Below are 27,925 nucleotides of genomic sequence, written 5' to 3' on the forward strand. Positions count from 1 at the left end.
AGCGGAGTAAAAATGCTCAGCACCATTCTTGCTGTTCTAAATCTCCCCTCTTGAAGTGCTAAAAGACTAGAAACTGAATTGACTAGATTCTTATGTCAACAGGGTCCTGGTTTACCTTCCACCAATGAGAGGCATTCCTGCTGTGACATTAGGAAGGACAAAGAAAGCAAGCAGCTTTTATTTCATTGCACACGTGGACAGCAGAAATGGCACATGCACCGGCTTCCAAGTAATGTTCTGCATTGTGCAGTTTATTGGCAACGGTTTGGCCTGAAATTCCTGCACCACTGGATTTCTAGAAGCCAGGAGGAACTTCTACTGACTTGTTTCCTTAGTCTGACAGTTTAGGGAGCAGATCATTTCTTATATAAAATCTCTTCCTACTTGAAATATTTAAAGTAATTTCTTTTCTAGACCAAGAAGTAACTTCTACATCAACCCAGCATGTCTTTTGTCTTTAATGACCTTTTTTCCACATATAATTTTTTACTTCTTATATTTTGAATGTATCTATGTTGTACATTATAGTTGTGGAGTTGTTTACCTTAGTTAACATAAATATTTTGTAAAACTTCTAAATTTTATAAAGTCATTTAATCTATCTGGAACTTACTTTTGTCTACATTGTGACAGCTAGTATAATTTATTAAATAAATAACATGTTCCCATCCAACTGAAATACCATCCATGTCCCAAATGCCTTGATCGATTTCTAGGCCACCTAGTATATTCTAGTGGTGTAGTTGTTTATTCCTAAGCAATGCCATATAGTGCTGATTGCTTTGGCTTTATGAAATATTTTCACAACTGCTTTATAAATTTAAATTCAACAGAAATCATCTAACACAGTAATTTGTGCTACCAGGTTAACTCAGTTATATAGAGAGCTCAAAATAAAACTTATTTTTCTATCTCTGAGCATGTACTTGAACTTCCTATAAATGTTAATAACAAACGACTGTTTTAAGGCAGCAATGGTCATTCCTAACCTGATCTAAATGCTTGAGAAGGAGCAGGCTCACTATTCTCACCGATTGCTGTTATTATAAGTGAATACTGAAAAACTGAATTTGAAATGTTATAATAATCAAATACTACCTTTTAAAAAATTTATACATATTTTATATATAGGACTCCATAAAAGATTTTGTTTATATAATGGGTAGCATTAACAAAATTTAAAACTCTTGGTCTAAGGGCGCCTGGGTGGCTCAGTCAGTTAAGTGTCCGACTTCAGCTTAGGTCATGATCTCACAGTCCATGAGTTCGAGCCCCGCATCAGGCTCTGTGCTGACAGCTCGGAGCCTGGTGTCTGCTTCAGATTCTGTGTCTCCCTCTCTCTGACCCTCCTCCGTTCATGTTCTGTCTCTCTCTGTCTCAAAAATAAAAAAATATCAAAAAAAAAAAATTAAAAAAATAAATAAAAAAATAATAAAACTATTGGTCTAATACATAAACTTGTGTTGCCTTCAAAATCAATCATTTAACTCTGATTTTTTATTGAGATATAGTTTACAAAACAGAGTTCACCCTTTAAAGTGTTCAACTGAATAGCTTTTAGTATATTCACGAAGTTTTGCATTGACCACCACTATCTAATTCTTGTTTGTGTGATTTTTTATTATTAAAAAATAGAAAAACAAAAGTACAATTTTCAGTCAATAAATATCATTGGATCCATATACAGTTTGTTACAGAAAGTGAAGTCCATGATTTTAGAATGATGGCCACAACTTATCAACCAAGTAATCAGTTTTCACACAGTTTCAATAACTGCAGCAATTTCCTTGAACTGTCTGTAGAAATTCTGCAGAGAAAAAAGGAAAATATTAACTTTGCTTTTAGAGGATAGGTTAAGTAGTTCTTTTACTTATATCTGACCACTAGAGGCTATAGGACATATTAAGTTTGTATGTTAATGTCTATATCACAATTATTATTGGAAAGTTATACAAAACAAACAAATGCAATTTGCAAATTGCAAGCAAAATTACTATTGTAGGGTTGGATAATTAGCTCATGATTAAACTTTTCAGAGGAGCACCTGAAAGGCTCAGTCAGTTAAGCGTCAGACTCTTGATTTTCAGCTCAGTTCATGATCTTAGGGTCATAAGATTGAGCCCCCCATTGGGCTCCATGCTGGGTATGGAGCCTGTTTACAATTCTCTCTCTCTCCCTCCACTGCTCATGCTCTCTCTCTCTCTCTCTCTAAAAAATAATAACAAATAATAAAAATAAAATAAAGCACAAAACAAAATTCTTTTGAGATTATACCAGAAAGCATTATTAAATACCCAACATTGTACTAGGCAATGAAGATAAAAACAAAAATGAGTTTGGGGGGCACCTGGCTGCCTCAGTCAGTACAATATACAACTCCTGATCTCGGGGTTATGAGTCTGAGCCCCATGTTGGGTGTAGAAATTATTTAAAAATAGAATCTTTGAAAAAAATGACAGTTTGGTTTCCAGGCTTCAAACCACTTTAAATTTAGTGAAAGAATGTATTTCAGAATGATAGGAGCTGCCTTGTTTAAGATATGGGTTTAGTGGGGTGCCTGGGTGGCTCAGTCGGTTAAGCGGCCGACTTCGGCTCAGGTCATGGTCTCGCGGTCCGTGAGTTCGAGCCCCACTTCGGGCTCTGTGCTGACAGCTCAGAGCCTGGAGCCTGTTTCAGATTCTGTGTCTCCCTCTCTCTCTGACCCTCCCCCGTTCATGCTTTGTCTCTGTCTCAAAAATAAATAAACGTTAAAAAAAAAAAAAAAAGATACGGGTTTAGTTACAATAAGAGAAACCCAACAATGACAATGGTTTAAATGGTAGAAGCGTATTTCCCTTTCATTTAAAAATTAAGATGGTGGGGCGCCTGGGTGGCTCAGTTGGTTGAGCGTCCAACTTCGGCTCAGGTCACGATCTCACCACTCGTGAGTTCGAGCCCCGTGTCAGGCTCTGTGCTGACAGCTCGGAGCCTGGAGCCTGCTTCGGATTCTGTGTCTCCCTCTCTCTCTGCCCCTAACCCACTCACATTCTGTCTCTGTCTCTCTCAAAAATAAATTAACATTAAAAAAAAATTAAAAATTAAGCTGGCATGGTTGTCCTCCTATAAAAGTCATCTTTTTTTCCATCTCCCAAATCTCCAATAAGAGAGGGAGCAAGCAAATTCTCTTTTCCTTTCCTCTCCTCTACCCACCAGGAAGCTAGGAGGCAAATTTGAAACTTAACCTCATCAATTAGGATACTCTCTAATGACTTACATATTTTCATTTTCCTTCTTATTTGGTCTTAATTCTCTATTTTACTACTTAAGAGTATATATATTTCATTTTAATTTATATGTAAACTCATTATGGAAAGAAGTTGGATGTCACTATTTCCTTTTTTTTTTTTTAAGTTTATTTATTTATTTTGAGAGAGGAAGAGAGAGAGTGCAAGTGGGGAAGGGGCAGAGAGAGAGAGGGAGAAAGAGAATCCCAAGCAAGCATGAAGCCTATTTCAAAGTTAAGATTCATTTAGCTTATCATTCTTGAAATAAAGCCTAAAAAGAATAAGAATAAAACAGTTAAATGCAAAGTAAGTATCCTACCAGAGAAGACGAAAACGTCCTAAATATATTCACAGAGGAGCACTGTGAAAGTGATCAAATGTGACGGTACACAAATTCAGCATTATATTGAAAGTACTGAAATTTATCAAGTTCCCAAAGAAAAAAAATTTAGATCTTTTGTGTGTACTAATAAATACACATCAAAACAACTGTAAATACAAACAATTAAAATTTTCCCTCAAGAAAGATTGCATGTTTAAGTAGCAATTACAGAATCAGGAACTACAATTGAATGAGTGAAATCACAAACCTGAAACTGTGGAATTGTCATTTCAAAGGACTTGTTCTTCACTTGGCCTGAATGATCCATCACCTTCAGCAACACTGCAACGTAAGGATACTTGAGAGATCTGCAACTGTCTGAGCTCACTGCCATCCCCAGTTTCCACTGAAAATCTACAAGCTGTAATGAAACATTACAGAACAATACAGTGGTAATAACAATGCCATGAATGCAGATATTTATTCAGTTTTACTGCTCTCACATTGAACTTTTAGTTTCAATGCTGGTCAGAGTAAAAGAAAATATCTTCATTTAATACTGTTATGAGAACAATAATCAAATGAAAATGGAGAGAGGCAATAAGGGATATAAAGAGCTGGAAAACAATACTGTCATAATTACAACAGTAAACACACACACGCACACACACACACAAATCTTCACCAGGTATAAAATGGAGGTAGAAGGAAGATGTGGTATTCCTAGGTTTCCTTTCATTTTGCTCTGGCGGTTAAGGGGACTCCCAATGCCTTGTGGCCTCTCTTACCTCACTTTCCTGTTCCACATATGCTTTCTCCCATCCCACAACCCAAAAGTCCTGAAGTGGAAGGTGAGTTAAATACCATCTCCTTATGTGACTGAGACTCACATGGGAATCATTCCAGTTTCCTTCTTCACGAGGATCCTCAGCCTAAAGCCTTACACTGACATAAACACTGGGTGATAAGGTGGTTTTAGACTTCATCACTGAGGATGATGAACACTTGTCAGGTGAGGTGCTATGTAGTTTACATGTATTCAATGCCTCACTGAATCATCATATCATAGGCTATTATTTCTATTTTGCAGATGACAAAGCTGAATTTCAGAGAGCTTAGATAACGTGTGCAAGGTCACACATTTCTGTGATCAGAACTGAAACCAAAGTCTGTTTGACTCCAAAAATTACTGCTTATTGACTACTAGCTGTCTTTACTTTGAATCTATTTTCTATCAATGACTGCTCAGTGTTGCTGTGGCATAAAACAAGATTGGACAAATGCAGCTCTTAAAACTGACTCTAAAACAGCAGACTGTGAGTAGAGGAATTCTGTTTCTTGTTTTCAAAGCTTAGACAAGTAAATGGTACACAGCAGGCACTCACAAAAAATACTTGTTGACTACTTTTTTTGAGAGAGAGAGAAGGCAAGTATGCATGCGCACATGAACAAGCACTTGTGTCGGCGGGGGGAGGGGCAAAGGAAGAGGCAAACAGAGACTCTTCAGCAGGCTCCACGCACAGCACAGAACCTGATGTGGGGCTCAGTCTCATGACTGTGAGATCATGACCTGTGCCGAAATCAAGAGTTGGATGCTTAACCAACTAAGCCACCCAGGTAACCCTTGAATGATACTTTTTGCTGCCAAATTAATGCTGATAGGACAAAAAGCTTTCCTTGTTAATAAATCTCTTTTTATAAAATTTGGGATCTTTTATAAACAAGACTTATCTATATACCGCCTAGACGAGACATGCTCCAGAGGTAAGAAGGCAAACAGACTGAAAATGAAGGATGGAAAAAGATATTCCATGCAGATAGAAACCAAAGAAAGCTGAGGTAGCTATGCTTAATACCAGACAAATAGACTTTAAAACAAAGACTGTAATAAGAAACAAAAAGGAAGTTACATACTGATAAAGCAGTCAATCCAACAAGAAGATATAACGTGTAAATATTTATGCATCCAACATAGGAATACTAGATATACAACGCAAATATTAACAGACCTAGAAGGAGAAATAGACAGCAATATGATAGTAGGAGACTTTAATACCCTTCTTATATCAATGGATAGAACATCCAGATGGAAAATCAATAAAGAAACATCAGCTTTAAATAACATGTTAGCCCAAATGGACTTAACAGTTATTTACAGAACATTCCATCCAAAGGCAACAGAATACACATTCTTCTCAAGTGCACATGGAACATTTGCTAGGATTGAAATCCTCTAAGGCATCTCTTTCAACCACAATGGTATGAAACTAGACATCAATTACAAGAAAAAATCTAGAATATCCACAAATATGTGGAGACATACCAACATGCTACTAAATAATCGACGGGTCAAAGAAGAAATGAAAAGAGAAATCTAAAAAATACCTTGAGACAAAGCAAAATGCAAATGTAGCATGCCAAATTGTGTGGGATGCAGCAAAAGCAGTTCTAAAATAGAAGTTCATGGTGATAAATGCCTACATCAAGAAACAAGAAAAATCTCAAATAAATAAGCTAACTTTACACCTCAAGAAAACAGAAAAGGAACAGATGCCCAAAGTCAGCAGAAGAAAGGATATAACAAAGATTAGAGTAGAAATAAATGAAATAGAGACTAAAAAGACAATAGAAAATATGAAGAAAACTAAAAACTGGTTCTGCAAAAGACAAAATTGAGCATTTTAACTTAAAGATTAAAAAAAAATTAAGGCTTTAGCTAGACTTACCAAGAAAAAAAGAGGAAAATAAAATCCAAAATGAAAGAGGAGATGTTACAAGTGATTCCACAGAAATACATAGGATCATAAGATACCACTGTAAACACTTACATACCAACAAATTGAACAACCTAGAAGAAATGGAAAAATTCCTAGCAACATACAAACCACCAAGCATGAATCATGATGAATTAGGAAATATGAACAGACCAACTACTAGCAAGGAGAGTGAATCAGTAATCAAAGACTTCCCAACAAACAGAAGTCAGAGACCAGATGGCTTCACTGATGAATTCTACCAAACATTAAAACAAGAATTAATATGAATCCTTCTCAAACTCTGCCACAAAACAAGCAAAACAAAACAAAAAACCAGGGAGAACTTTTCCAAACAAACTTATGAAGCCAACATTACCCTGATACTAAAAGGAGACAGGTATGCCACAAGAACAGAAAATTACAGGCCAATATTCCTGATGAACATAAATGCAAAATTCTCAAAAAAATATTAGCAAACTGAATTCAACAGTATATTAATAGGACCATATACCATGATCAAATCAGTTATTCCAGGGATGCAAGGTTGGTTCAACATCTGTAAATCAGTCAATGTGATACACATTTAAAAAAAATAATAAATAAATAAAATAAAAAATAAAAAGATAAAAGATAAAAATCATATATAATCATCTCAATAGAAGCAGAAAAAAGTATCTGACAAACTTCAATATCCATACATAAAAAAAAAACAACCTCTCAACAAAGCAGCTATAGAGGGAATATACCTTAACATAATAAAGGCTATATATATGTGTGTGTGTGTGTGTGTGTGTGTGTGTGTATATACACACACACATACACACACATATGTATACATATATGTACATATATGTGTATGTATGTGTGTGTATATATGTATATATACGTATATATATATATGACAAATATATGACAAGCTTACAACTAACATGATACTCAATAATGAAAAGCTAAAAGCTTTTCCTTTCAGATCAGGAACATGATGATGATGTCCACCCTCACCAATTTTATTCAACATAGAATTAGAAGTCCTAGTCAGAGCAATTAGGCAAGAAAAACAAGTAAAAGGCATCCAAACTGGAGGGAAAGAAGTAAAACTGTCACTATTTGCAGATGACATACAAAGGAAACCTTAAGGATTTCATTAAGAAAGAATAAATAAAAAATAAAAATTTAAAAAAAACTGGTAGAACTAATAAATTCAATAAAGTTGTAGGGTACAAAAGGAATACATAAAAATCTGTTGCATTTTTATGCACTAATAATGAACTATCTGAAAGAGAAATGTTTTCTCAATTTCTCTTTCAGATAGCTCATTAGAAAATAATACCATTTATGATTGCATCAAAAAGAATAAAATACCTAGGAATAAATTTAACCAAGGAGGTGAAAGACCTACACACTGAAAACTACAAGACATTAATGAAAGAAATTGAAGACACAAATAAATGGAAAGATATCCTGTGCTCATGGATTGGAAGAATTGATGTTGTCCTTACTACCCAAAGCAATCTACAGATTCAATGCAATCCCTATCAAAATCCCAATGATAATTTTCACAGAAATAGAAAAACTCCTAAAATAAGTATGAAAGCACAGAAGACCCCAAAGAGCCAAAGCAATTTTAGAAAGAACAAAGCTGGAGGCATCACGCTTTCTGGTTTCAAACTGTATTACAAAGGTATAGTAGTTTTAAAAGTACGGTATTGGCATGAAAAAAGACACACAGGTCAAATGCAACATAATCGAGAGCTCACAGAAATAAACCCATGCATATAAGGTTAATTAGCTTATGACAAAGGAGGCAAGAATATACAGCAGTGAAAGGACAGTATCTTCAATAAATAATACTGGGAAAACTGAACAGCCACATGCAAAAGAAGGAAACTTGACCACTATCTTATACCATACATAAAAATTTACTCAAAATGGTTAACGACTTGAAAGTAAGACCTGAAACCATAAAATTCCTAGAAGAAAATGTAGGCAGTAAGCTCCCTGACACAGAAGTCTTGGCGATGATTTTTTGAGTTTGACACCAAAAGCAAAAGCAACAAAAGCAAAAGTATACAAGTGGGACTACATTAAATTAAAAAGCTTCCGCACAGCAAAGGAAACCACCGGCAAAATGAAAAGGTGGGGTGCCTGGGTGGCTCAGTCACTTGAGTGCTGGACATCAGGTCAGGTTATGATCTCATGGTTCCTCAGTTCAAGCCCTGCATTGGGCTCCCCACTGACAGTGCCGAGCCTGCTTGGGATTTCTCTATCTGCCCCTCTCCCACTCTCTCTCTCTCAATAAATAAATAAACTAGCAAACAAACCTTACCAAAAAGGCAACCTACTGAATGGGAGAATGTAACTGCAAATCATAAATGACAAGGGGTTAATATCCAAAAAATGTAAAGAACTCATACAACTCCATACAAACAAACAAACAAAAATCGGACTTAAAAATGAGCAGAAGCGGGGGTGCCTGAGTGGCTCAGTCAATTGAATGACCGACTCTTGGTTTTGGCTCAAGTCATGATCTCAGTTTATAGATTTGAGCCCCATGTCGGGCTCTGCTGTCAGTGTACAGCCTGCTCAGAATTCTCTCTCTCCATCTCTCTCTGCCCCTTGCCTGCTCATTCCTCTCTCTCATTAAATAAACTTAAAAAAAAAAAAAATGAGAACACTAAATAGACATTGTCCCAAAAAAAAGACACCTAAATCACCAATAGGTACATGAAAAGATGCTCAACATCATTAATCATCAGGGAAATATGTGTCAAAATCATAATATCACCCACACCTGTCAGAAATGCTATTATAAAAAAAAAAAACAAACACAAGAAATAAGCGTTTATGAGAATGTAGAGAAAAGGGAACCCTCATGCACTGTTGGTAGGAATATAGATTGGTGCAGCCACTATGAAAAACAGTATGAAGCTTCCTCAAAAAATTAAAAATATAACTACCAAATGATCTAGCATTCCCACTTCTGGGTAGTTATCTGAAGAAAATGAAAACACTAATTCAAAAAGATATCTGCATTCCCATGTTCATTGTAGCATTGTTACACTAACCAAGATATGGAAACAACCTAAGTGTCCATCACTGGATGAATGGATAAGGAAAATGTAGTATGTACAAACAACGGAATATTATTCAGCCATAAAAAAGAATATGCAACAACATAGCTAGACCTTGAGAACATTATGCTAAGTGAAAAAGACAGAAAAAGACAAATACCGTATGATGTCTTACATGTGGAATCTAGAAAAGAAAACTAAGCACATAAAACAGAGCAGGCTGGTGGTTGCAAGAGGGGGTTGAGGGAGTGGGAGAAATGGGTGAACTTTTTTATTAGTTTAAATAAACTGAACTTTTAAAAATTTAAAGTTAAAATTAAAGGAGGGATTGGTGGAGACCAAAATTCTCTCCCGTCTCAGATGCGCTTTGGGCTACTCTGCTACTATAATAAAGCCAGGCTAGTGCTATAGAAGGTTAACATCTTTAATAGGTAAAAAGACTGTGTAATTCCATTTTAAATAAAAGTTTTCTATGTAAAAATAAAGGAGAAGATAACAGAAGAACTACAAATGGTTAATAAACTCATGGAAAGGTACTCACCTTCATTAGGAAACAGAAATGCAAATTTGAACCACAATAAGATACCACCACACACCTACCAAAATGGCAAAATCTTTAATCTGCCAATTCCAAGTACTGGCAATGAAGTATGTGTCACATGCTATCGATGGAAGTCTAAATTGGGCTAATTGTTTTGGAGTATTGGTTTTATCTAGTAAAACCAAAGTTATGTATACCTCTGATCCAGCAATTCAATTACTAGAGATATATCCTAGAAAAACTTGTGCATATGTACACAGAATACATGTATGTTCTGAGCAACTATATCCCTAATAGCCCTAAACTGAAACCACCCAAATATTCATCAGTAGTAAGATGGATAAATGAAGTATATACAGCAATGAACTTCAGCTACACTTAACACCAAAAATGTTGAAAGAAACAAAGTCAAAAGTTATGTGATTCCATTCACTTAAACTTGAGAAATAGGAAGTATAATATTAAGGTTGCATACACAGGTGGGAAAACTATACATAAAGGTCAGAACATGATTATCACAAAAGGATCGTCATTACCTCTAGGGAGGAGGGAAGGGAGGGGTTTGATTGGGGAAGGGCATGTGGTGGGCTTCTGGGATACTGGTAATGCTCCATTTCTTGAATTTGATTGTGGTTACAAAGGTGTTCACTTTAAAATTATTCATTAAGCTGTCCACGATAATGCACTTTTTTTGCCTATGCTATCTTGTAGGTATCAGGTGTGGGAAGTGAATATAAATCAGTGAGTTCCACATTTCTGGTTGAAAGGAAAATTTTATTGTACAATACAGTGACCAAGGGAATGCTTTACAGAGGGCATAAGCTTTCAGCTCAGTTTTGAAGATTAAATACAACTGAATATGAGAGGAAAATGTGTTTTCTTTATATATTCCATAAATATACATGTAACAAAAAAATAAATGTTTAATAATATTTAGCTGAACCAACTAGAGATGGAGATAGTCAGTATCTGGTATAAGAGATAGAGCACTGGGGCGCCTGGGTGGCTCAGTCGGTTAAGCGTCTAACTTCGGCTCAGGTCATGATCTCACAGTTCGTGAGTTCGAGCCCCACATCAGGCTCTGTGCTGACAGCTCGGAGCCCAGAGCCTGCTTCAAGTTCTATTTCTCCCTCTCTGCCCCTTCCTCTCTCGTGCTCTGCCTCTTTCTCTCAAAAATAAATAAAAATTAAAAAAAAAAGAGAGAGAGAGAGAGAAAGCATTTACGTGCCTTAAAGGGGAAGGCTCCTATAAGGAAGTATGGAATATAAAGCTGACAAAAGAAGTCAAGAAGCCAATAAATCTTTTCGAATTCTGAGTTTTCAGAGGTTTTTAAAGTATTCTCGTATACTTGATCTCATGGGAAATATATCATATTAAGTCATTTAAATGTTTCCTGTATGCAGTGGGGACTCACTGAAACTTTTCAGTAAAGGGAATGATATGAAAGTATTGATTAAAAAACATTCATCTGGTGGCAGCAGAATACAATAATCCAGGTGCCTGATTATTTTAAGTGCCTGAACTGAGGTGGTAAAGGTAGGGTTAAGCTGATCCTTAAAGAATGAATCAGTAGGCCTTGATTATTTTCCTCATAATTATGGGAGAGATCCAAGACAACTATGAAAATCCGAGTGCGGATGATGAGAATTCTGATATCATGTATCAATTAGGACTCTATATTTCCAGTCCAAAGGTATTATCAAGTGGTGATAGAGGATATTTAAATAGCAATGTTCAGTAAGTGGCTAAAAATCCAGAAACAGAATTTGAGTTCATGATTAGACATACAGTTTTTATATTAGATCAATGGTGATACCCATTCTTAAACTTATTCGGCCTGTACAATTCCTTGTTGCTTTCCTGTATACAGGAAAATGGTACAGAAAATCATTACCTATTTGACTTCGTCTGAAATAAAACTATGGATTATTTAGACCATTTCAAACCGAAAAGCAATTAAGGAATACAATGTTGGAATCCACTGATCATTGCAACGGTGAAACAGGCAGGTGAGGAAATATGAAGAACTTACTGTGCAAAATGAGTATTCCTAAATAAAAAAAAGCTGGGGTTAGGTTTATGAGATGAGAATTTTTCAAATCATAACCTGAACATTTAAGTGCAAGTTAAAAGCAAATTATAGGGGCACCTGGGTGGCTCAGTTGGTTAAGCATCCAACTTCGGCTCAGGTCATGATCTCACAATTCATGAGTTTGGGCCCTGTGTCGGGCTCTGTGCTGACAGCAGCCTGGAGCCTGCTTTAGATTCTGTGTTTCCCTCTCTCCCTGCCCCTCCCCTGCTCATGCTCTGTCTGTCTGTCTGTCTCTCTCTCTCTCTGTCTCAAAAATGAATAAATGTAAACAAAAAAAAATTTTTTAAAGCAAACCTTCTAATAAATGTGGTTTAGCCTTAAATAGGAATTAACTGTATCAAGGATTTTAATAAGAAAAGAACAAAAGAGAAAAATCAGAACAGAACATGCTTCCATTAGAGAGAATATTAAGAATGAAGTAATATAGCCCAAAAACTCTTGTAGAATTACGAACGTGAATTAAAAATGAAAATGTACAAACTAGTACATGAGTAGTGAAAAAAATATGAGAACATCCCAAAGTAAAATGAATACAAAGAAAAAAAATCACAAAACAAACATAGATATTGAAAGATAAACAAAGACATTAGCTGTAGTCAGTCACACTTAAAATTGATATGGTAGCTGCAATTACTTACACAAAACATCATATAAAAATTGTCCATAAAGAAAAAATATCGATAAAGACCACTTCGGTTTAAATTTAATTTTTATTTTGTCAAAATACGACATAAAATACTAGAAAAACAATCATGTACAACTCCATCCTAGAAACTATTTTCTTATTCCTGTATCCCCATTTCTAGTCCTCATATGTAATTTTTACAGAGTCATAAAATACACACTTCTATGGCCTCTCCTTTTTTAAGTGAAAGTTTGCCAAAGGAAGGAATGCTAAGTATTCTGCACACATTAATCTCTCTCAAAAGTATTGAAAGGAAAAGACTGGTCAAACAACTCATCCAATGATCTCAAACTAATATAGCTGTTATTCCAACCCTAATTTGTCTGATGCCATATTCTATCCAGTTTTCATTATGCCTAGCTGCAACATGATTACTATCTGGAATTAAATTAAGTTGTAGTAGGTCAAGAAAGTAAATTGGTCTAGGGTGGCATGAGAACATTTATCATCTTCTAAATGCTAAACCTGAGCTGTCCAATACAGCAGGCATTACCCAAATGTGACTATTTAAATTAATAAAATAAAAACTGTTTTCAGTTCCTCAGTTGTGCTAGCCACATAGCAAGTGCTCCACGGCCACATATGGCTACTGCTCCCATACTGGACAGTGCCAACCAACATAGAACATTTCTGCCATCATAGAAGTTCTATTGGACAGCGCTATGCCACACCCTGTGTTTACATGTGTAAAGTGATCAAGGCAGGAGTTATTAGCAAATTTCTACTTAAGAATTCATATTACTCTAGTCCAAGTATACATTTTCCAAGTCATTAGTCTTCCTCATTTTCTTAAAGGATTTTTTTTAAGTTTATTTGTTTATTTAGAGAGAGAGAGAGAGAGGACATACACACAAGCGGGGGGAGGGACAGAGAGAGAAGAGCGAGAATCCCAAGCGGGGATTTGGTTGCAGTGACAGTGCATAGCCTGAACCTGAACTGGGGCTGGGGCTGGATCTCACAAACTGGGAGGTCATGACATGAGCTGAAATCAAGAGTCTGACGCTTAACTGACAAAGCCACCCAGGCTCCCCCTTCCTCATCTTGTTTACAGGCACCTTCACCCATACTCTTTTTAATGTTCTCAGTAGCACTCATCATTATCTGAAATTATCACGTTTCCTTATTTACCACCTGTCTCCCCAAAAAATGCAAACTTCCTAAGAGAAAGAACATTATCCATCTTGTTTACTACTGAATCTACTAGAACAGTATGTGGTACAAAGTGAATGTTCAAATAAGTATTTGTTGAACCAATATGTTTGGAACTGCTCAGGCATGTGGTAACTGGTCTCTAAAGATGGCTTCCAACAATTAGTGTCACCCCTCCCTGTACATACATGTCACTCCTCATATTAAGTGGAGCTTATTCTCCCCCTGCAGCCATCTGAGCTGTCCCTGTGATTGCTTTAAGCAACAGAATATGACAGAAGAGGCTTTCTGGAATCTTTGAGCCTAGACCTTAGGAGAACTGAAAGTGTCTGCCTCCTTCTTCATGGAAGGCTGACTCTTGGGACTCTCCCTCTTGGAACCCAGCTACCCTAATTTGAGCAGCCATGTAGGAAGAATCAAGTCACTCCAATTATTAGCTCTGGCTGAGCTCTTAGCCGAAGTTATCACTAGCCATGTAAGTGAGCCCCTTCGTTTCTGGCTCAATCACACTCCTAAATGACGGGGAGTAGAAGCTAGCTAAGTCCAGGTAACCCCCAGAGTCTTGGAAGATCATTAAACTGTTGTTTCAAGTCACTGAGTTTTTGGTAGTTTGTTACACAGCAATGATAACTAAAGCAGTGTAAACATAATCAGCTGAGAATAACTTTGTCAATAAACTTAACATTTATTCGTTAATGACATCGAAAATTCATTCTCATGGGCAGAAGACATGAACAGGCATTTTTCCAAAGACATCCAGATGGCTAACAGACACATGAAAAGATGCTCACTCACCATCAGGGAAATAACAAATCAAAACCACAAGGAGATTCCACCTCACACCTGTCAGAATGGCTAAAATTAACAACACAATAAACAACAGGTGTTGGTAAGGAAGTGTAGAAAAGGGAACCCTTTTGCACTGTTGATGGAAATGCAAACTGGTGCAGCCACTCTGGAAAACAGTATGGAGGGTCCTCAAAAAGTTAAAAATAGAACTACCCTACAATCCAGCAGCTGCACTACTGGATATTTACCCAAAGGATACAAAAATAAAGATTCAAAGGGGTACATGCACCCTGATGTTTACAGCAGCACTACCAACAATAGCCAAACTATGCAGAGTCCAAATGTCCAATGACTAATAAATGAATAAAGAAGTTGTGGTATATATGTATAATGGAGTATTACTCAGCCATCAAAAAGAAGGAAATCTTGCCATTTGCCACAAAGTGGATGCAGACAGAGTGTATTATGCTAAGTGAAATAAGTCAGAGAAAGACAAATAGCATGTGATTTCACTCATATGTGGAATTAAAGAAACAAAACAGATGAACATATAGGAGGGGGGAGAAAAGAGAGTGGGAAACAAACCATAAGAGACTCTTAAAGATAGAGAACAAACTGAGAGTTGATGGAGGGAGGTGGAGGTGGGGTGGACTAGATAGGTGATGGGTATTAGGAGGACACCTGTTGTGATGAGCACTGGATATTGTATGCAAGTGATAAATCACTGACTTCTACTCCTGAAGCCAATATTACACTTCATGTTAACTAACTAGAATTTAAATAAAAATTTGAAAAAAAATTCTCATAATCATATAAATCTGAAATATATTAGTTTCTAGATATTTTGACAAAAACAGCTAAAAGATATTTCATATTTGGTTAGTGAAACCTGTTATTTACCTCTGAGAGATGCTAATACCTCCAATAAAAATAATACAGAAGAACAAAGCCTTTGCCATTAAGCACGTTCACTACTAATAAATTCATAGTACATATGCCCTCCAACACCAGGTACACATCATCTTCCCTCAAAAGTGTTTTTCATCCTCATGTCATGTCTACTGATGAATGCCATTCCCCTAGTGTCACGGGTTTGAAATGGTGGTAAACTGATTTTTCTCTCTCTTACTCAAAAAAAGTAAGGATAGGTATTCAAATTTTATTTCAGAGAATGCCAACATTTATTCCCTTCTTCCGAGTCTCACTGCTATAGAGCTACACAAAGTTGTTTTTGTTTTTTTTAATCTTGCCTTAAATTTTACTATAGCCTCCTAATTAGTTTCTCGCCTACAGTCTTTGTTGGCTCTAATCCAGATTAGAGTCTCCAAATACTGTTTATAGATGAACCAAATCTAATAACACAGGTCAAAACTTGTAAAGTCTACTGTCTCACGAGTTAGTTACCAACCGGGCACTTGCGTCGTTGCCCGAAGCAATCCTAGTTTTCCCACCCATATCCAAAAGGGACTGCCTCCCTTCTTTAGATTCTCATTCAGTCTTTACACTTATGCTCATACTGCTCATCCTTCTTGCAACAGAATTCTCAAACATCTACTTCAAACTCCTCTCAAAGTCTACCTGCTCCATGAAGTCTTCCCTGGGTTTACTCAACCTTTCTATGAATATTCCTGTCATTTCTTACACTCGACCATTTAGAACATTCTACCTTGTACAGGAGTCATTTGTGGATTTGTCTCCCACCTCTACATCCACTAGACTGTAAACTTCTTAAGGGCAGTTCATACACGCAACACAATACACAAAAGAACAAAAACAGTCATACATTTATGAACCGCTTTATAAAATGCACAATAGTTTAAGTCACTATGTCTCATATATGGGAAGAGGGAAAGTAACACAAGATATTATGTGTCAATAAAACATCTTACATTGATTTGTACCATACAACTGGTAACAAAGAAAGCGATAACATGTGGCAGCAGTAGGACTAATCATTCATCTGTGAGGAAAAGTTCTAATTAGACATCTAAAGGAAAATCATGAACTACTTCGAAACACTATCAAAATGTGTAAAAATGGATAATCTGAGACCTCTGGTGCTGGGTCATATGTAGCACTATGACTTGTTAAATTTAACAAACTCAGATTCCAAAGTCAGACAGACCTGAATTTGAATCTCAGCTCTGCTACCTTCTAACAATGTAGCTTTGGATAAGTTACTATGTCTCTATGCTCTAACATTCAATAAGAATTTACTGAAGAATATGATTTTCTAAGCACTGGAGATATAAAAAAGAATAAAACAAAGTTCCTGACCTCAGGACCTTACCTTCCAGTGGGGAAGGCAGACAATAAACAAATAAATATTAACAACAAGAAATAAATATAAAAAGTGTAAAAAAAATGCAGAGTAAGGGGATAGAATGACTGGGAAGGTTATTTAGGTAGAGCGTGGGGGAGACTTCTCTGAGGAGTGGCTTTTGATTAGAAAGGGAACAGAATAAAGGAATGGAAAAAGCACATGGACCTCTGGAAGAGAGAGCATTCTGGACAGAGGGAGAAGCATGCCTGACACAACTGGGGAACAACAATGGGGCCCAGGTACCTCGAGCGGCATGAGCTACAAGAGATGAGAGATCAGTTTTTGAATGGCCTCGCAGGCCATGGTCAACGTATAAGACTTTTTTTCTGGTGTGACAGGAATCACTTAAAAGACTGAGCAGGGTAAAGACCTGGTCTAACTTAAATTGCAAAAGGCTCACCCAAATTGCTGGATAGGGCATTATGTTTAAGAAGGAAAGCTAGGAGACTCAATTAGGAGCCTATTGTAGTAGTCTAGGCAAGAGGATGAAGGCTTGGACTCAGGTGGTGGCAGGGGAAGATGCCTTTAGAGTATATTTTAAAGATGGAGAGAACAGTATGCTGATGGCTGATAGATAGTATGGGGGGGGGTGCGTGAACTATCACTGGAGGTGTGATCCCAATTAACCTAATTCATACATTGGTGAGAAATATTTAAAGAACAAGAAAAGGTATTATAGCTCAAGCCTAAATATTAGCTATAACTGGTGCATTTTAAAAATCATATACTACAAACATAAATGACTGAGAGCTGGGTAATGGATTCTTCTTCCCTCAATGATATTCTTGAATAATCTACCCCCCTGCCCGAACATTATATTTAGAACCACATCATAAACTAGGAATTAAAATGTTCAATTTAGGAGTTCCTGGAAGTGAAACTCACAAAAGTGTGAGGGTGCCCCCCACCCATGACTGGATCCCTGAGATTCTAATTCTCAGACTTGTCCACACTGAGCCTCTAGCAACTTATCAATCATAGTTTGGATGTTCCTGATATTCTAATTCTCAAACTTGTCCACACTGAGCCTCTAGCAACTTATCAATTATAGTTTGGATGTTCCCACCCTGGCACTGGTTTCCAGAGTGATTTCCATTCCGGTAAATTGTAATTCTCTGTATTCATCTCACTGTCTCTCCAATTTGGGGGCAGCAGTTTGTCCTGTGACCTCACTTCTCTGACGAATCTAAGGCTTGTTCATTCTTCGGTTTGTTCCGCTTCTTACTCATGGTTAGGATGAAGTGACGTCTTCCATATTCCGAGCTCCATACATGCCAGACTAGAAACTGACAGTCTAGCACTCATCATAATTTTCTTCATAAAGGTTTTAAACATCTTTTGTTAGATATATTGCAAAGTACTTTATAATTTACGTTGAAATGATGTCTCTTATAAAAATATTTTTCAGGGGCGCCTGGGTGGCGCAGTCGGTTAAGCGACCGACTTCAGCCAGGTCACGATCTCGCGGTCCGTGAGTTCGAGCCCCGCGTCAGGCTCTGGGCTGATGGCTCGGAGCCTGGAGCCTGTTTCCGATTCTGTGTCTCCCTCTCTCTCTGCCCCTCCCCCGTTCATGCTCTGTCTCTCTCTGTCCCAAAAATAAATAAAAAACGTTGAAAAAAAAATTTTAAAAAATATATATATTTTTCAGCTCTGTGTCTGAATTAAACAATTGAATCATCTTGCTAAAGTCTCATACTGATTCTAATGTTTGTGCATTATCTTTGCTTTTTCTATGTAAACGATCATATAACTTGTGAATGATTGCACAAAAGGAATGAGGAGTAGGCTGAAAACAGCCCCCTCCCCTGACCAATGTCTGCATTCTAATCCCCAAAACCTGTGAATATGTCATCCTATATGACAAAACAGACTTTACAGACAGGACGAAATTAAAGATCTTGAGATTGGGAGATTTTCCTGAATTATCCAGGTGGGCCCAACATAGTCATAAGGAGGCAAAAGGTTCAGAGTCACAGGAAAGAGTTGTGGTGATGGCAGCAGAGGTAGGAATGCTGTGCCTTCAAGACAGAAGTAAAAGCCACAAGCCAAGGAGTGCAGACAGCCTCTAGAAACCGGAAAAGAAAAGGAAATAAAATCTTCCCTAGAGCTCCCACAAGGAACACAGCCCAGCCAACACCTTGACTTGAGCCCCACAAAACTAATTTCAGACTTCCACCTTCCAGAACCATTATAAATCTGTGTTGTTTTACACACTACCCCCCCCCAAAGAGGTTCAATTTATTAAAGCCCTATAATCAATATAATTCAGCTTCAGCAAGTCTTACTCAACTAAACATATGATTTGGTGTAAGTGAATGGATACAATGATTTATAAGAGACTGAATCAAAGTACACTAACCCAATAACTCAGAACAAAGCCAGATAAGGGGGTTGATTAATCTTTCTGAGTGCCCCTACTTCCCAGGAATCCTCGGAAGCAATAGCATTTGGAGACAGATGACAGAGAGCAGTCAATGGACATCCCTCTGCCCTTTTATTTCTTATCTTATCCCTTTCTTACATTTTGTTTGGGCCTGGGAAACTCCTGACCTAAAATGCTCTGGTTTTAGTACTGTTCCTCTGGGCAATGTGTTATTAGGCTACCTGCCTAAAAATAATTTATTACCTGGAACAGGACAGGAACACTTAGAACAAATAGGCATAAAAATATTTTAAAATTCAAATTCTTATTTCTGGCATAAAAAAGGTAGACATTGAAAGGTTAAAGGAGGTATACTTTCCAGTTACAAAAATAACTTTTTTAAAGACTTCGAACATGTTTGCAGCTCTACCTTTGTATATTTTAACAATTTCTTCTCTTTATATAGCGCACGCCACAATACTGTGTACCTGGCTTTGAATAAACTCTCAGCACGAACAGTAATTGCTCTGTCCGCTTTGGGCTGGAGTGGGTGGTGCAGGTTCAATTACAATGGCAGCAGCTACTGCGTCCGGGGCAAAGTGGAAAGAGCAAATCTAGGTGTCGGGACGAAAGTCACAGACTCGCAGACACAGGCGTTGGACTAGGGGGACAGCTGAGGAAGGCCAGGTGCGACCGCCAGCCCCTTGCCCAGCTGACGCCGGCAGAGGGCGGGGCCGCCCATTCACTCACCTGGTTGGTGACCTGAAATGGAAGCAGAGAACACAATTTAGGGAAAGATCCCTCTAGCTCCAGAGCCCCGCTGCCCCGGCTCCTCTCAGGACAGGACTTACCTTGGACCTGGCATCCAGTTGCGGCTCGCCGCAGTCCTCCATACCAAACCACTAGGGCTCACACCACCAACCGATCAGGTGATCTGTCCCCGGGCGCCAGCACTTCCGCTTCCTCCTCCCGCCCCTCGCGGACTGGCGCACGCAGCGGAAGTAGGGGGACTTGAAACAAACATATTTATGTAACTCACGCTGAGTGTTAATTAAATATTAGTTTCAAGGAGACACTCAGCAACAAGGAAATTTCTATTGGGGAAAGGTCCGAAGATTTTGGAGATACCTTATGAAGTGATGGATAGATTAACTTCAGTATGCCTCCTTCCCCTTCTTGACCTGGAGACGTGGACTCTTCCGGTCTGGGCCCACAGCGCTTTTTGCGCGCGTGAGCTGGCGGGCGCGCGAGTAATTATCTCCACAAAGTTCAAAAACAGCTGGACCACCACACCCTTTCCTCCCACAGAAGTCGTTGGGCTGGGAGATCCCAATGGTAACTATAGTTATATGATTAGCTTTTGTCACTCGGATTTACTGCACTGGCCCAGCTGCGGTGGGATGGGGATGCTATTCTTTATCACGCTGCCACTGACCTACTCCAGCCCTCAACCTGACCGCGGGAATAACCTTCTCATCTGGTCTTCTTTCCTCCTACGCAGCTCACATCCATTCTACCCAGTAGCTAAAGCGATTTTTCTTCCTCGCCAAATTTTTATTTTAAAAAACGCAAATTTTTGGAGAAAAGTTGCAAAAGCAGTTCAATGAACATCTCTATACCCTTCATTTAGATTCACCAACTTAACATTTTAACCATTTGCTTTACCTTTAGCTCCATACACGGTAATGATGCCATTTCATCTCTAAATACTTGAGCATGTGGCGCATTTCCTAAGTCATCACAATACTGCCACAATACTACTACACAGATTTAACACTGACAAAATACTGGGATCTAACACGTCAGGCAAGTTCAAATTTCTCCAGTGGTCTCAACGACATTCTTTAAAACTGTTTCCAACCCTACCCACCCCCAGAATCTAATCAAGAACTACTTGTTGAATTTAGTTATTGTGTCTGCTCCCTCTCTTCAAATCTAGAACTGCACTATTGAAGGGTCCATCGGACTGCAGTGGTTTTTCACTGGACCCTCTGAGGGAGAGTCTGTTCCTGGTTGTTGCCAGAACTCAGTTCAATGAAGGTCCCACTTCCTTGCTAGCTTTTGGGTGGGGGTTCTCAGTGTCTAAAGGACATCAGCATTCTTTGGCTTGTGGCCCTTTTCCTCTGCCTTCAAAGCCATTAATGGCAGGTCAAGTCCTCCTCACACTTTGAATCATTCTGACCTCCCCTTCTGCATCATCTCTCCTTTCTTGTCTTCTTTCACCAATCTCTGACTCCAGCTTGAGCAGCTTCTGTCTTTAAGGTCTCAAATGATTAGACTGAGCATACTCAGATAATCCAAGATAATCTCTACATCTCAAGGTCCACAACCTTAAATAACCTACACAATCCTTTCAGAGCAGTACCCAGATTAGTGCCTGATTGAATAACCAGGGGAGGGGACTCTTAGGGAGAGGGGCATCTTTAAAATTCTGCCTACTGCAAACAGTCATAGGATTGTTGGAGAATTACATTAGTTAACACATGTAAAACCCCTAGAATTGTGCCTGGCATGTAACACTGAGAATCTGTGCCAAACAGCCATTGACTCAAGGTTATTGGACATGATTAAAAGTCCTAACTGGCTTGGGAACATAGCACTGAATTGATCCAGTGGTTTCTTTCCTATGAAAGAAACTCTGGAAAGATAAGACACTGGTGATGCATCCCACTGGTATGTGCATCAATTCTGTTTGTAAGGGAATATTTCTCTGAAGTTCTTGGTTGCCATCAGATTATGATCCATGTCAGGATTATGCTCCTTGGAGGGCTGCATGCCTGCACACACGCATGCACACACATACACACACTCAAACACTTCTTAATTACATAAAAATGCTTCCAAAAGGTGAAAAGATGATATAAAGAAGTTAATTTTTGTGTTTTTCACACAAAAAATTTTTTTTGTATGTTTTTTTGTTTTGTTTTGTTTTTTTAGACATAAGTGTCCCTTTTCAAAAATCTATTGATAAAATTTGGGGAGAGTAAGATGTCAGTAGAGTTCAGGCCAATCTTGGCCCGTCGTTAATCTTGTTCTTGCGCTCTTGACACTTCATCAGCACATAGGATCAAGTGCTTATTTTTAAGACCTCCATCTTATAAAAGATCAGAATGTATGCGAGCTTCAGACTTGAATACACAGATTTTATGAATAGAGTCAAGAAAAATGCTAAAATTAAAGATGTATAGGCATAACTTCTGCTTTATTTATATTTATTTTTTGTGATTATGTGTAAATAAGACATAAATAAGAAAACGTTTTTTGGAACTCTTTTTTAAAAATTATTTTACTTATTTTTGAGAGAGAGAGAGAGAGTGTGTGTGTGTGTGTGTGTGTGTGTAAGCAGGGGAGGGGCAGAGAGAGAGGGGGACACAAAATCCAAAGCAGTCTCCATACTCTGACCTGTTAGCACAGAGCCTGACACAGGGCTCAAACTCATGTACCATGAAATCATGACCTGAGCCGGAAGCAGAAGCTTAACCAACTGAGCCACCCAGCCCCCCCTTTTTTGAGCTCTTAAACAAACAAACAAACAAACAAACAAAATGAGCACTGACCAATGTATAGGAGGATGTCCAGAAAACTATGGCATAAACTCTGACCTCACAAGGGTTACAGTGTAATGGAGAAAATATAATTGACACACATGAAGCAAGTAATACTTCAATCTAAGCTTTTATTTTAGGGCTTTTTTTTTTTTTTTTTTTTTTTTTTTTTTGTGCCAAGTGGTATTAACCCAGCTCAAACTAGCCTGAGCAAAATAGCAAAATCATCGTCTCACAGGCATGGCCTCTGAAATGTAAGGGTAGAGCCAACTGCAAGAATCTTATAGAATTATGAGACTTGAATAGCAAAGGGCCCAAACTCTGTTTCTCAACTGTAATCTGACCTTCAATTTGTCTGTTGGCTTCATTCTCTTAGGCTTCTCCATATCTGCCTATGGACACATGACTTCTAGCATCTCTGAGGTCATAACCTGTGGTTTATAATCCAAAGGGAAAGAGAAAGCTGCTCTCCCATCTCAATTCTTAGAAAGGAGACCAATTTGCTTGTTTGGGTCATCTGCTTACCCCTTGGACCAAAACTGGGTTTAGGGTGATGCAATACTATTCTTTCCCTATGTCCCCTGTTGTGGCCACAAGAGGTAGAATTGTATAATTGGCAGAGTCACTAGCAGCAAAAGGGATAAGAAGATGCACCCTAGGAGGTGCAGGTGAGGACAATGCCACAAAACTTGGATGAAAAGATACTGAAGGAACAAAAACAACAGATAGCCACTAAATACATTTACTAATACTGTATTATACTATTCTACACAGTCAGTGGATGTGGTAGGCAGAATAATGGGCCCCCAAAGATGTGTTAAAAGATAAACTGAGGCCAATTAAAAATTTTAAGAGTTTATTTGAGCAAAAATCGATTCCAATTGGGCAGTGCCATACCAGAAGTTGGTTAGGAACACTCCACTGATGGGAGCTCAAACAGAGATTTCAGAGAGAAACGGTGGAAGCAAAGTAAGGAAAATGTTGATTGGTGGTGGCTTAAGCCTAGTTGTCTAGTTATGATTTGTTTGCCCTTAGTATTTTGATCCCATAACCTTGAGGCATTTGTAGGCGCAGATTTTGGTTTGCTTACATAGGCCACCACAGCATCATAGCCATCCCAGTCTAATGGCCTCCATGTTTAATTAATTTAACAAATATTCACTTCTAAATCCCCAGAATCTATGAGAATACTGTGTTACATAGCAAGGGAGGATTAAATGTACAGATGGAATTAAGTTTGCTAATCAGAGAATCTTTAAAAAGAATTTTTTTAAGTTTATTTATTTTGAGAGAGAGAAAGCACAAGTGGGGGAGGGGTAGAAAGAGAGGTGAGAGTGAGAATTCCAAGCAGGCTCTGTGCTGCCAGCACAGACAGAGCCCAATGTTGGGCTTGAACCCATGAACTATGAGACTGTGACCTGAACCAAAGTTGGATGCTTAACCAACTGAGCCACTTAGGCGCTCCTCAGAGAATCTTAAAATAAGGACATGTTCCCGGATTACTGAGGTGGGCCCAGTGTAATCACAATGGCCCTTATATGTAGAAGATGGTGACAGAGGAGTTAGAGTCAGAGAGAAAGTGTCAGTGGTGGAGGCCAAGAGCCAAGGAAGGCAGGCAGATTCTTGAAGCTGGAAAAGGAATGAAAATGAGTTCTCCCATCCAGGAGTCGAGCCTGCTAACACCTTGACTTTAGCCCAGTGAGACCCGTTTTAGACTTCCGACCTTCAGACTGTAAAATAACAAATTTCTGTTTTTTCAAGTCACAGAGTTTGTGGAAATTTGTTCCAGCAGTAATAGGAAACCATGACAGTGCTGGAGGCTGTAGAGTCACATAGGCCTGAATCTGAATCTAAATCTGTCTTCTCACACTCAGCTGTGTGACTTCAGGAAGGTGACCTTCCTGAACAACAGCTTTCTAATCTGTAAAACCGAGGCTATTCATTTTTGACTTACACGGTTTTTATTAAACGTTAAGTGAGACCACAAATGTAAAGCACATAATTGGTTCCTATTATCACCATCATGCTATTCAGTCCTCAAAAGAGGGGCGCCTGGGTGGCTCAGTCAGTTAAGCATCTGACTTCGGCTCAGGTCACAATCTCATGGTCCGTGAGTTCAAGCCCCGCGTCGGGCTCTGTGCTGACAGCTCAGAGCCTGGAGCCTGCTTCGGATTCTGTGTCTCCCTCTCTCTCTCTGCTCCTCCCCCATTCATGCTCTGTCTCTCTCTGTCTCAAAAATAAATTAAAAAAATTAAAAAAAAAAGAAACCTATAAGCTATCTATATCATGCATCATCTCCATTTTAAAGATGAAAAAACTGAGGTTCAAGAATGTTAAGCAACATCACCTGGCTAATAGGGAAAACTTCCAATTCCGCTTTTAATTTACGGTCTGCAATCTAATTTCAGAGAACTCCAGAGGGACTCCCAGAGTAGGTGCCGAAATCCTTCTCAGCTGCCTTGTGCTAACTGAATGTTCTACTTATTCTCCAGGATATTCAAGAATATGAGTGATGGTGTGTGTGTGTGTGTGTGTGTGTGTGTGTGTGTGTGTGTGTGTGTTGTGGTGGGGGTGGGAGGTTGGAGATAGCAGTAGTCATCAATGGTCAACATAAGCAAAGATGCAGAATTGGGAATAAACCATGATCACTGATCCTAGATCATAGAGGTTTTAGAGTTTAAAGCAGATTACGCAAATTCTTAGCCTTTCGGCCAACCTGGCCTACCCATGTATTTAAAACCAAACAAAGAAAACAAAACAAACTATATCAAAAACTGAGTAAGAATGCATTTAGATACGTTTTAGATGTTACAGTGTGTCATTGTCCCCACATTCCTTTTTCATTTCACCCGGCCAATTGGCACATTTATCTGAAACTTGCAAGACACAGGTTTCAACTTTTGGCTGAAAGTGACCTTATAGAGTCTCTTATTTAAAATAAGACCTAAGTAGGTTAAGTGCCTGGTTTATAGAAACATGGCTAGATTATGGTAGTCATGACTTCTGATCAAGTGGGGAGAATTATTAAGCTGTCCCACAGGCAGATGAGGCCAAATAATGTAAGGTTAGGATATGTTCTTAAGTACTGCAAAAAGCGTATGTTTTGCAATGGTGGTTTGGCAATGAGATGCAGGTTCAAGGCAGGTGATGACAGGATCCATATCCATACAGTAGGAAGACAGCTAGACGTATTCCTATTTAGATAAATAATATAAGACAGTGAGTAGCCACAGTGGTACACCACAAATGAGTTACAGGTGTACAGAGAAATTGATCCCCATAGTTTTCTAGGGAAAACTGGGTGGCCCTGAGCCTAGAAGATTCCCTGGGCTGGTTAACACTGTGAGGACAACCTTATTTGATTGGCAGGTGTTATACAAATGCTGCATTTTATCCATTGTTAGATTCCTATTTTTTCACATTTGACATCTCAGCAATCACAATGCACATTGCATCAGATGGCTTCTTATAGTGACAGGTAGCCAGGCAGCAGCTGTGACCCAGTTATTTTTGTTAGTGCATGCATGAACTTGGTCACAGCTGATCAGCACTTCTACTGAGTTATGGGTATTGTTGGCTGTGTACTTACTATATTTAACTGCCATGTAAAGTGTCTTTAGAAAGATTATGCTTTGACTTGACCTAACAAAAGTTACTAGGTATGGAAATAGAACAATGGGTATCAGTAAGGCAAATATGGCTCATTGGAGTAATGACCAAAAATCCATGTTTTCTTACAAAACAACCCAATAATTTACAGTTCCTAAAAATAGGTAGATGGCCTTGAGTAGATAAAACAAAAAGGTAGCTTATTCGGGTTTAAGGTTGGAATAATTGCCAAATCGCTCAGAATATAAAAATGAAACCTATAAGGATGGGAGAGCAGGTTTTGAGACACAACAACTTTTGTTAAGACATCAAACATCACTTTGTCAGAAACACCCTGCTATTTTTGAGTGGAAGTTATTGAATTTTCATCAGTGGCTGAGAAAACGAATTAGTGAGTTTAGTAAAGTAAGAAATGGTGACAAACCTTGATATTCTTTGACAACCATCGAAATCAATCTGTCAGTGTTAAAGTCAATAAAAGTGCATGGATTATTTGATATTGCTGATCTGTATCACGTGGGGAGAAAGGTTGGGAAACACTGGAATACATAATAAATTCTACAGGGGCTTTAAGAAAGAATTTTAGGATGGATCAAGGATGAAAAGATGTGAAATTACAGCCAAAAACAACTTGAAAAATGTCCAGACTAATTCATGATCAATGAAAATAAAATGAGATATTTTACAATGCACTAAGTTCTAGGATTTTTCTCTCTTTTAGACTCCTCTCTCATGCTCCTCACTTACCTCCTTTTTTTTCTTTTTATCCTCCTCCTTCTCATCCTCTGTCTCTCTCTCATTGTCCCCTTCCTTCTCCAACCCTCCTCACACTCTTCTCTCAGGAAGAGACGTGTAGTAACGATATGCTGTTGCTTGTTTTCCTGCCAACTTGGATGTCCCTGGGTCTCAGTCTCCAACCTAAGTGGTTCATCAGTGGTGTGGAATTTTTCTGAATGGACAGTTCAGAGGAATTCTGGCACCTGCTGTTGTAACAATACTTTGTAGCCTCCTCCAATCCCCAGCCTATCTTCTGAGTACCCTTCTCTAACTGTCAGCATGTTCACTGCTCTTGTCTCTTTCCGGCTTTGAAAAGAATTCTAGATCTGGCTGCAGGAAATATAGGTTGAAGTCCCATTCTGCCACCTGTGAAACCTTGGGAAACAACTTAAACTCTCCAAGCAGTAGCTACTGTGTTTGTAATATGGTGACATCTCTCTCTCTCACCTGCCTGCTTGTCGGACTGTAGTGAGGATCAAACAAATGCGTGAGAAGGGTCAAAGTTTCTATGAAGAGAAAGCCTGAATTAAGTCTGAATATATATTATTGTTTCATTGCTATAATAACATCTCACTTAGTTAACATAGTTGGACAGTTTACTAACAAATTAAGTTGTATTAACATATACATTTAAAAATTTC

General features: G+C 38.3%; 2 protein-coding genes across 2 annotated transcripts in view; one reads left to right on the plus strand and one right to left on the minus strand.

The window, feature by feature from the left end:
* Window positions 1-1,502: 1,502 nt before the first annotated feature.
* On the minus strand, window positions 1,503-20,307 carry COMMD6 (COMM domain containing 6). The gene is made up of 4 exons (XM_042978330.1): window positions 20,205-20,307; window positions 20,104-20,115; window positions 3,854-4,006; window positions 1,503-1,807 (listed from the first exon to the last, which is right to left on the minus strand). Exons 1-4 carry the CDS (start codon window positions 20,244-20,246, stop codon window positions 1,757-1,759), a joined length of 258 nt encoding a protein of 85 aa, XP_042834264.1. The 5' UTR covers window positions 20,247-20,307; the 3' UTR covers window positions 1,503-1,756.
* A 357-nt stretch (window positions 20,308-20,664) lies between these two features.
* UCHL3 (ubiquitin C-terminal hydrolase L3) overlaps window positions 20,665-27,925 on the plus strand; it is a 53,604-nt gene continuing 46,343 nt past the window's right edge. The window contains exon 1 of the mRNA XM_042978423.1: window positions 20,665-20,688. Within this exon, the coding sequence (XP_042834357.1) occupies window positions 20,686-20,688 (3 nt within the window). The 5' untranslated portion in view covers window positions 20,665-20,685. The remainder of the gene's footprint in view (window positions 20,689-27,925) is intronic.

Source organism: Panthera tigris, chromosome A1 (assembly GCF_018350195.1).
Source record: "Panthera tigris isolate Pti1 chromosome A1, P.tigris_Pti1_mat1.1, whole genome shotgun sequence".
Lineage (NCBI taxonomy): Eukaryota > Metazoa > Chordata > Mammalia > Carnivora > Felidae > Panthera > Panthera tigris.

Excerpts from the sequence above, each read along its gene's own strand:
- COMMD6 (XM_042978330.1), bottom strand. The coding sequence starts at position 20,246 with ATGGAGGACTGCGGCGAGCCGCAACTGGATGCCAGGTCCAAG. Across the intron at positions 1,808-3,853 it reads TGACAATTCCACAGTTTCAG|AATTTCTACAGACAGTTCAA; the intron begins GTTTGTGATTTC and ends TTTTCTCTGCAG.